Source organism: Squalius cephalus (genome assembly GCF_949319135.1).
Source record: "Squalius cephalus genome assembly, chromosome: 23".
NCBI lineage: Eukaryota > Metazoa > Chordata > Actinopteri > Cypriniformes > Leuciscidae > Squalius > Squalius cephalus.
In genome coordinates, this window is record NC_137144.1 from 26415935 (window position 1) to 26427208 (window position 11274).

General features: G+C 37.7%; 2 protein-coding genes across 2 annotated transcripts in view; both read right to left on the reverse strand.

Moving 5' to 3' along the window:
* avpr1aa (arginine vasopressin receptor 1Aa) overlaps positions 1–11274 on the reverse strand; it is a 675329-nt gene that overhangs the window by 152425 nt on the left and 511630 nt on the right. The window lies entirely within an intron of this gene.
* Positions 6952–10094, reverse strand: cdkn1bb (cyclin dependent kinase inhibitor 1Bb). The gene is made up of 3 exons (XM_079860057.1): positions 9229–10094; positions 8434–8550; positions 6952–7402 (listed from the first exon to the last, which is right to left on the reverse strand). Exons 1-2 carry the CDS (start codon positions 9659–9661, stop codon positions 8441–8443), a joined length of 543 nt encoding a protein of 180 aa, XP_079716183.1. The 5' UTR covers positions 9662–10094; the 3' UTR covers positions 6952–7402; positions 8434–8440.

Consider the following 11274-nt stretch of genomic DNA (forward strand, 5'->3'; position numbering starts at 1 on the left):
GTTAACATTGGCGCCGAAATGAAAACGCATTGCTAAAGCCTCATGGAAGATGTGTCATATAAATTGTATTCGTCTGAAAGAAGAATGTCATATACACCTATAGGATGACTTGATGGTGAGTAAATCATGGGCTCATTTTCATGAACTGTTCCTTTAACCTTTGCAGGACCACAAAAATGGAATTTTAAAACACTTTGAATAACTTAATGGGAACATTAGCAAAACGTTCTTAGAACATATTTTAGTAATTTTAATATGGGCCCGTCCCAAACAGCGCACTCAATGTGGTCTCTTGATGGCCGTATTTCACAGCGAACTGCTACTCGACAGTCTTCAAATTCTGTATAATGAATTTTTAAGGCCAGACAAGTCATTTGTGATATATTCAAACACACATACCTATAGGCTAAACACGTAATGCGCATGTGCACGCCGTCAGCGTTTCACAGATTCACGTTTTTGAAGTTTACGCGGAGATCAAGATGAAGTCAACGCTTGCTCCTTGGAACCTGTTTCAAAGTTTGTGTTCTCGAGCCGCCAAACAGTTGTCGTGCAAATGAACGGCCAGAACACATTAAAGGTTTTCTGTGAGAATGGTGTCGTGTTAGCGGCCCCTTAAGTTAATAACTAATGATCTTTGTGACGGAAGTGAATCAATCATAACTAACTTTAGTTGGACAATAACTTTATTCTAGAGCTGATGTAAAGCCTAAACACTCTCTGTTACTGTAACTTCCTCTTATCACTGTAAAGCTGCTTTGAAACAGTCTATACTGTTAAAAGCGCTGTATAAATGAAGGTGACTTGACTTGACGGCATCACTTCCTCAAAAGCGTGACCTGCGAGACGTGAGGGACAGGACCTGCGTCAGATCTGCTACTGTAATCGACAGGCTACAGTAGAGCATCAGTCTGGCCTGAATCCTCTTCACAGCCACTGGTTACTGGTCTGCCAGCCGTCTGAGGTCACACGCAAGTCATTTATTGAGAATTTCATCTAATGACGTGCGTTGTGGTCGCAGGAGGAAACCAAACGGGGAAGCTCAGAGATTTCAATGAACTGCACAGGCCCTTGTTTACAGGAAAGGGTACGAGACCTGTGGTTCGCATTGCATTAGTGCATGAATATGAAGCACTTTCAGTCAGGAAATATACTTTATATCTGTGTGTTTTTGTCTTTGCTAGTGTCAAATCTTAAAAGACTGTTGCATTCAGACTACAGATTCTTCAACTTAGACACAGTGTCGAGATCATACATACAGGACAGGACGTTCTCCGAACTATGAGAACTATTTTCATTCATTGCCAAAGGGCCTGACAGTGGATGAACTGAGACTAAAGGTTAAGGTTTGGTGTTTCCTGTCCCGAAACAAGTGAAACACGGAAAGCTTTAATAGGAAATCAGATAATATACCTGAGTATTTCCTGTAGTTTGTGTGGACGGACCTGAAAGCTCGTTCAAAACTTTTTCAGAGAAAGGTTTTCTGGTCAACATGATGCTTTCCTCGGGCGTCGAGAAGCGCTGTTCATGTGCATCTTTCATGTAAATAATATTTAAAGTATGTTCTTTCACTCGGGGAAGGTCAAAGTGAAAATAATTTAAATAATTACTGTCCTGAAACAACAATAACTCAAGTGCATCATGCAGGGGTTTGTGAGCCGTTTTGAGAGTAAAGTTAGTAATCTTCATTAGTTTGTGAATTTAAATGATCATAATAATCTAGCAGTATTTTTAAGGTAAATTGAACTTTAGTTTTTAGGGCCTGTTCATGTTCACTGAGGTTTATTATGGATGCACATTTCCATCACATAAGAATAAAAATGATTTGGTAAATTGTCATAATTATTACATAGTGTTGAAATTATGATATTATAACTATAAAAAAGGCGAGATTGACATACTAAGTCATAATCATTATATAAAAAGTCATAATTGCCGAAAAGTCAAACTGAATGTCTTGTTATGACTTTTTAATCAATTGCGACTGCCATGATTTATCAAGATCAAAAGATTTAGTTTTGTTTCTTATATCTACAGTATATCATATTTCTAAAATGTATCATATTTATTTCAGAGTCATTCTGCATAAAGACATGTTCTCCTATCTAATGGTTCATAGTGACTGAGTGCTTGAATTGTTTAATTGTTTTGCATGTAAATCCGTATATATAATAAGCAGATTTTTGGTAAATGTTTATGCACTTACAGGATTTTACAATGTTTATTTTCACATTTATCACTATTTCAACAAAACATAATATTGCAAGACCCTTTTATGGTACATTTTCATTGTTTTCGCTTTTCTGTGTAAGAACAGCTCAGAGATTGTGTAAAATAACTTGAGTTTCATAGAAGAAAGAAGGAACCACATGAGTGTGAGTAAATGATGATGAAGTGATCATTTGATTTAAGTAACCCTTTTAACTTGGAAGTTATAATGTGCTTTTGGACTGATCTGAGACTTTCAGATAGTCAGTAGTGTTTACTTTACTATCACAAAGACAAACAAAGCCTCATTGTGTGATAATTCCCCGTCAACCTTGTAAGAACGTTTAGTTGTTTTGTGTCACGTCTTTCAAACATGTTTCATAATGATCGACTCCCAAACCACTGAAATTGAAAGGAGCCACAGAATTGAAACCACAGACGTTTTATTTCCAGCTCTTTCTGACCGTGTCCTCCCAGTTTTGCCCGTGACTCAATGGACTCCCTGCGGTTGAAGTCCTTTCCATGGAACAATGAAGAGGAAATTTACGTTTTGCCCATTAAAACACACTGAACAGGGCCGGAGTGTTTTTATGCTCGGGCAGTATTGAGTTTCCTCGCATCTGATTGGACGAGGTCAGAGAGTCTCCGCTTGATGTCGAGGGCAAACCCTACATGACTTCTTTCTGGGCGACGCTGTTTTTGTCCTGTACGAGTCCCAGACACAACAAGAGCGTTTTAACCTCTCGACGGCGAAGTGCACAGCACAAAGACGGCTGAGGTCACACACCTGCGCCTCACGAGACGTCAAAGCACTGATGCAGGTGTCTTCCTGTTTTTATTATGTGCATTTAATCCCTGTTTGCCTTTGTTGTTTTAAAAGGGATGATTGTGTTGGTCTGTGCATCCATTTCGGTGGAACCAGTTCATGTGCAAATGTCAGTTTGGGCCTTTTAATCACTCATTGCTAAATGAGGGTGCGATGGATATTTTATTGCTTAGATTTTGCTCTTTCATAGATCACGAGATTCATTTTGCATTTAAGTGTCACATTTGTAAGGAGCTCTTAAAGGGACATGGTGATGGAAACATTATGTCAATGCGTCTGTGTTCTTTCACAAATATTTTGTTTCCTCATGAAACTTTTGCGTTCCCTGAGAAATTCTGCGTTTCCTCACAAATCTTTAACATTTTCACGAGAAACTTTGCGTTCGCTCACAAAACTTTTGCGTTCCCCCAAAAAACGTGTTCCCTCATGAAACTTTTGCGTTCCCTTGAGAAACTTTGCGTTCCCTCACAAAACGTTTACGCTCTCCTAAGAAACTTTGCGTTTCCTCACAAAACTTTTGTTTCCTCACAAAACTTTTACGTTCCCCGAGAAATCCTGCGTTCCCTCACAAATCTTTAACGTTCTCACGAGAAACTTTGCATTCGCTCACGAAACTTTTGCGTTCCCCCAAAAAACGTATTCCCTCACAAAACTTTTCGTTTCCTCACAAAACTTTTGCGTTCTCCTAAGAAACTTTGCATTCCCTCGAGAAACTTTTGCATTTCCTCACAAAACTTTTGTTCCCTGAGAAATTCTGCGTTTCCTCACAAATCTTTAACATTCTCACGAGAAACTTTTGCGTTCCCCCAAAAAACGTGTTCCCTCATGAAACTTTTGCGTTCCCTTGAGAAACTTTGCGTTCCCTCACAAAACGTTTACGCTCTCCTAAGAAACTTTGCGTTTCCTCACGAAACTTTTGTTTCCTCACGAAAGTTTTGCGTTCCCCGAGAAATCCTGCGTTCCCTCACAAAACTTTTGCGTTCTTTTAAGAAACTTTGCATTCCCTCAAGAAACTTTTGCATTTCCTCACGAAACTTTTGTGTTCCCCGAGAAATCCTGCGTTCCCTCACAAATCTTTAACGTTCTCCTGAGAAACTTTTGAGTTTCCTCACAAAACTTTAACGTTCTCCTGAGAAACTTTTGAGTTTCCTCACAAAACGTATGCGTTCCCCGAGAAATCCTGCGTTCCCTCACAAATCTTTAATGTTCTCATGAGAAACTTTGCGTTCGCTCACGAAACTTTTGCGTTCCCCCAAAAAACTTGTTCCCTCACAAAAATTTGTTTCCTCACAAAACGTTTGTGTTCTCCTGAGAAAATTTTGCGTTCCCTCAAAAAGTTTTACGCTCTCCTAAGAAACTTTTGATTTTCCTCACAAAACTTTTGCGTTCTCTCAAAAAACAAATAAGCCAACCTAACAAATATTTCAAATATGATTTAAAAATTGCACGTGACTGTGCTTTGCACACTATTGTATTTTAGTACTGACCTAATGAATAGCATTTCTGGAAGGATTCAAGGAGAAATGTTTGAGGTCATGTTGAGATTTCTGTCTTTTGATTGCAGACTTTGAAGAACCTTACAATATTTTTGCAATGTTTTTAAAGGAGGCAAATGGGACAGGCCCGCTGTTTTGCCTCGATCCGGCACTGAGCTCTGAACCTGTCAGTTTCTAATTGCATTTCATAAAGGTTAAATCGTAACATCCACACTTGGATTGGAAACTCCACGAAATTCCCTCTGTCTGTCCAAAACGCCTGTGTTTGTTGCTCGTCCCTGATCTCAGCGGTAAAGACGCTCTCAGGCAGATCAACTGATGCCACATGAATAAACACACGTTGTGCTATGCTTGGCACACTCAAACCAGCCATTAAAATATCACGTGGCTTTTTCTCGCCCCTTTTGGCGGGTGTCAGAACAATGTCATGGATGAGAGAGTGGAGTGAAGAGTGACGTACCCACGCTTTTTACAATGTTTCTGTCATGCAAATTAAATTTGACATTTGTATAGCTACACATTTGACTGTAAATAGCAAGCAAAAAGCATAATTGTGATTAGATGATTTTGAAAACGAGACGTTAGAGAGTTAATGAAGAAATAAACTAGCAGTGAGGAGCACCTGTGCCTCTCGCCACTCCCACTGTCAGTTTGTGTTTGAGTCAGCGCTGTGACTAACCGTTGGCATGTGTGTGTTTCATTCAGACGGGTAAATGACACGAGCGCCTGCTTGCCAAACCTAGGCAAGAAAGGTCACGCAGGGCGAGGACGTCAAATCATTTTTATTTCACCAGCTTCTTGCATAACTAAAGGATTGTATTGGTCTCTGGAATGACTAAAAATACTATTTTGTTCTCTTTAGCATTAAGGAAGACTAACATTCAGTGCATTGTTACAGCTAAAAAAAAAAGTGCATCATTTTTGTTTGCATGCTCTAGCTTTAAATGTGCATTCACTGAAAAAAACAATCAGAAAATTGACTTGGCCAGTTAAAGTTTGTTGAGTAATTTCTACTTAGTTGAAGTTTAATTTGCAATACTCTGCAAAAATTCAAGTACATTTTACTCCAACAATATAACACTGAATTAAGCCACGCTTTTAAAGTGTAATATGTAATGTAAATAATACAGTAGATACTGTGTAGGTAAAAAGTGAGGAAACCCTCTGCCTTAAAATTATTAAGTAAATAAACCATTCGTAATTGAAAAAAATAAGTTATGTGGAATTGTTAAGTTCACATAACTTTTTTTTTTAATTACACATTTTTTATTTACTTGATCATTTTAAGGCAGTGGGTTTCCTCACTTTTTTTTATTTGTCAGCTGATCACTTTTTACAGTGTATCTAATAGAAATAATCAAAAAGCAATGATACAACAGTGTCAAATCAGTGAAAATGCAACCTTATTAATTATTACTGGGAACACCATTATCAGAAAGTTAAATATGTTTTACTTAATTTTAAAAGTTTGATATTTACACTTTAATTTCTACAAATCTGAATTGAGCACTATAGAATTTACTTCTTGACTGATCTAACTTATTCAGGTAGAAATTTTAAAAAATGATATTTCTGAAGTATTTAGACAATATTATATAACGTTCAAATAAGACAGATGTGGGTTGAAATAATTTAATTCTCTTTTAATTGATTGCAGCACATTGTATAACCACACATAACAAAAAAGCACTTATCAAATATTTTAATCAGGCTCAGTTTGCAACCTCTTACAAATTTGTTAAAATAATATTACAACAAAATAAAAAATAAAAACAGAAAGAAAGAAGCTACCAAAAAAATAAGCATTTACAAAAATAATGACTCAAACCTTGACCAAAAAAAAAACATTTTTAATTTCGAAAAAAAAAAAAGCTTGATATAAATAAGTTAGTTTTAATTTTCTCAGTGTTTTTACAAAGTTATGTACACAGATACACAGGCAGTGTAAATCGTTCAAATATTAATATTTACTTTCTCTATAAATACAGTTATGCATCAGGTTTCACCACAGAATCTATTTGTAGAGTGTTTTGGTGGGATGAAACACCCACTTCTGCAGTGAAAAAAACAAGGCAAAATCAAGGGTGATCGAGTCAAAGTCAAAAAAATATCAGTAGAAAATTTCACTCAAATTATAGATGATTGAGACACATCTTACAAAGAAATAATTTAAGAGGGTGAGAGATGTTTCTCCTCCATGGAAGTGCCTGATAGTAATACTGGTCGATGCTACAAAGGTTTGACCTCAGAGTTTAAACTTTTACATCACCTTAAAAAAAAAAAAATCATAATAATAATAATAATAATAATAAAAATAAAAAAACAGGCTGAGATGTTCGGATCCAATCGGATCCATTCAAAAGAACTGGTATTTTGTGTACCTCATCTGAAAAAGATTTATTTTTTATTTATTTTTTACACCACCAATATGAAAACAGGCACACCGTCTTCAAAACGTGAAATTATGAACAGCATTTCGGAAGTAATCTACACACGGCAATGGTGGCTCTTCAAGTCAAACCAAACTCACACCTCCAAAAAAAAAAAAAATAGATTTTTCAAACATAATACTAATTATGTGCTACATGAAAATGAACAAATATATATTTATATACACAGGTAGTAAGAAAAAAAAATAAAAATGAGCAAAAAAGGAAATTAAACCTAATTGCACACTGCTACATACACCGCGTTCAGACGCAGTCGCTTTTTTTTTCTTTCTTGAGTGCCAGAACTTTAGTGTTTCTGTTTCAGTGCTTGAACACTCTTAGAGTTGATATGTTTTATTTTCCGCTCCACTTTCTCCCGCCAAAAAAAAATCGTTCGTTCACCGAGCACTGAGGTCATCAAACCGCAGACGACATCTTCAGCCCTGTCAGGAAATATCACAGAGAACACACATTATCGGTCAGAAACATCTTCATACATGCTTTCAATGACATCTTTATTGCACATTCTCTATTATTAAATGCATTTTCAATCAAGATTACGCAACTTTCCATTTTTAGGTCTTTTTTGGGTCATTATTCACCGAATTTATTTTCTGCACTGTAAATACTTTAATGTGCTTAGGCGATGTTGTAAAGGTTAACAATGGTGGCGATTGTCGAGTGAATGTTTGAGTCGACTGCACCACAAACCAGACTATATAACCCACCAAAAAACTGAATGAAACTTAGGGAGGAAAAAAAATAATAAAAAAAAAACGCTGGAAAATGAGATCATGAAACGCTTCGAGTCCCACCAAAGCAAAACACTCTTCATTGCTAATGTTATGACTTTACAGATGTGCCGCGACCGCCTGTTATTTGCTCATTGACTGGCGGCCCAGTGACACACTGATTTGGCAGGACGTTTCCTCACATGACCGATTGAGGTAACATCATCCTACGGTTACATCAGATTTCTGGACCGGATCGCTTCGCCAGGTGTTCGATCTAGACCTGAAACCTGCACTCATTCACAATGCATGTAAACATTTAATCATGTTTACATGCAATTCTGAAGAGTTGCATTGCAATGCACTGGGCATATTCGCACGGGTGTAAATGCATGCGTATAATAATAATAATAAACGTCGTTCAGGTGTGAACACACTCATGAGTGAACACACTGCTGACGTGTAAAATGTTTTTCACTCAGAAGGAAACTGGAGCTCTCGTAGTAAATGCACCAGATTAACCCTTTCATGCACTTCCATGACGCTTTAAATGCATCAGATGAACATTATAATATAATGGTAAACTGGGTACTAAATCTATATGATTAACTTATTAAGTTTATTAAGATTAACTATTTTATTTTTTTCATGTGCAAACTGAAAACAGTGTTTCTATCCGCTCTTGTGTGTAAAATTACTCAAATGATAGGATGCAAAAAAAAAAAAAAAGGAGTCGTGCTTACCTTGTGTTTATGTGGGTGTCGTCGGGTTGGGGTGTTTTCTGGGCTTTTTGGGTTTTCTGGGCGTTCGGGTCACTTCGTCCACACAGATGTGAGAGTGTTTGCTTTGACACGATGAGTCTGATGAGTCAAAACATGCATTTGTCATCGGGTTAAAAACTAATTAAAGTACTAAGAAACAGTGTAAAATCATGACTTGTATCTAGCAATCTGAATCATTCATTTTAAGTTGAGAGCATTTCACACCAAATGCAACTACATTTTTACTTATCTGGCTTATTTTATCTGTGCATGGTTGTAAAAGCTCAAATGCATGATGTTGTTGTGTGTCATAATTTATCTTGCCCATTTAAAATAAATGCAAACATTTACATCTACATTTATTACATCAAATGGTGGGCTTCACAAACATAAGTTAAAATGCAATTACATGAAAGTGTGAAAGGCTTGAAGATGGATGGATAGATAGATAGATAGATAGATAGATATGCAAAGTGAAAATTCAGATAGATAGATATATAGATAGATAGATATGCAAAGTGAAAATTCAGATAGATAGATAATTATGCAAAGTGAAAATTCGGATAGATATTCATTATAGGCAAAGTGAAAATTCAGATAGATAGATAGATAGATAATGCAAAGTGAAAATTAAGATGCGCGCTCTAAATATATATATATAGAGAGAGAGAGAGTAGCACAATATTTTGAAAATCCTGAATTATCATGATTATAAATACTGCTGAATTGAGATTGATAAATAAGATAATTTAGGAGAGAGACCGTGAGCGCGCATACCGAGACACGAGGGTCTTTTCCGCGGCTCTCGGGGTGTCTCGGGCGTCTCCTCGCGCTCCTCCGTTACCCGACACTCGTGATTCCCGTTAACATCCACATTATTGTCGTTATTATTCCCAGAGGAGCACATGTGAAGACTGGAGCCCTTCCCTCGCTCGGATCTGCTGTAGAAACCGGGAACCGAGCGAATATCCATCGCTTCCCACTGGAATCTGCCGTCGGCGCGCGGCGTGTGCGAGGAGAAGTCGAAGTTCCACGCGTCCGTCGACGCGTCCTCCATCGCCTTCAACTGCCGCTGGAAATCCTTCTTTAACTCTTCATGGTCCACCGGACCGAACAGGTTCCGACACGCCGATGGTTTGGGCTGATCGGACACTCGCGCCTCCATTCGCTCCAGCGTCGGGCTGCCGTTAGACAAGCGAACGTTAGACATTTCGAGTCGAAAACGCAAAGCCAACAGCTGTTATTAAAGCGTCAACGCGATCCAAAGCGACGGGCGTTAAGGCTAAACTCGCCCCGGTTGCGCCGCATGAGCGAGAAACACGGACAAGCGACGATCATCAAAACAAAAGCAGGCGTTCTCGATGGCCACTCCTGTCAACTGCGCGTCGTAGTAAAAGAGGGGAAGAGAAATAACAAGGCGAGGCTTTTCTGCGCCCAATATGGCGATGAAGGGGGATAGAGAACGAAAAAAACGCGTGATTGACACAAAGAGCTCTTTAAACCACCAGAGGAACGCCGTGGATTGGTGCCTCAGAGATCCGCCTTCTCTCAACGCACATCCCCCACTCACAGTCCGAGAGAAAGAAGATCAACAAACACCCTAGCCCAGACGAGCCTCCGAGTCGCTTTAATGAACGAGTCGGTTCGTTCGAATGCTTCGTTTGTGAACCGGTTCACTAAATGCTTCGCTGATCCGCAGAATTCGCCGCGCGGCATTTAACGTGGTTTCAATGCTGCTAATATCGCTAAGTTTTCGAATAACTTTCTGCAGTTTTCAGTTGTTAATGAATGTGTTGACTAAATATTTTTTTCTGCTAGCTCAAAAAAAAACGCATAGGAAATGTTGGGTTTACTTCTAAATTAAGTTTTCCTACGGGCTAGTGATTCACAAATGAATCACATTGATTCGACTGAATCATTTAAAAGGTTCAGTTCAAAACAAACGATTCATTTGCGAATCACTATCGAACGGCGTTGAATGTCAAGTTCTGTAACAGTTAAAAAAAAAAAAAAAAAAGAACAATGGAATCTTGTGCAAATGCTTAAAATTCCCAGTGAAACCGAAACTAAAAGTTTGTATAACAGTTTATCAGGAAACTTACGAAATTGTTTCCTTATTAAATGAATCAAACAATTACTAAAAGACAAGAAATAGTCACTGATGTTTTCTCAATATTGTCCTTGAAATCCTGAGGGGAAAAACCCATTGTTCAAAAATAATTGGATATATTAAATCTAAAAGGTATATGAGTTTAAGAAATTCGTTTTTTAAAAACTTCATAAGTCTAATACTTCTAATGTGATTAAACACAAATTATTAATAGAAACTAATACACGTTTGATTTCATTAATGTGTTAGTCTCTGGTATCTGAAGGTGATGTTTAAATTTGAGACACACACACAAAAAAAGGGGAAGTACAATAAGAGATTTACTAGTAGTTGTTCCAAGTAATGAGAAGCTGCTATTGGCAAAACATTTCCAGGAACAATAGCACTGCCCTGATTAGACCTCGCAATCATCCTGACAAGAACTGAGACTCACACTTGAGTATGTGTGCGTCACGTGAGGCGTGTCATGAACCGTTTTTAACTAGTCTTTGGGAACTGTGACTATTTCTAATCTGACAACTTTACACACGGCTGATGATGAGCATCTCATCTCTTGTCAACACACCAAATTTAATAAGCTCAATAAAAATGTTGATTTGTTCCACAGATCACCTACCAGAGTATTTATGTAATAAAATATAGTCTTAAAGGTAGGATAGGCAATTTTCAGAGGCTAGGAATAGCGAGCTAGCTTTGAAAGCATACGATCCCGC

Coding starts and splice junctions, on each gene's coding strand:
- cdkn1bb (XM_079860057.1), bottom strand. CDS start 9,661: ATGTCTAACGTTCGCTTGTCTAACGGCAGCCCGACGCTGGAGCGAATG. Junction 8,551..9,228: donor GAAAAGACCCTCGTGTCTCG/GTATGCGCGCTC, acceptor TTGACTCATCAG/ACTCATCGTGTCAAAGCAAA.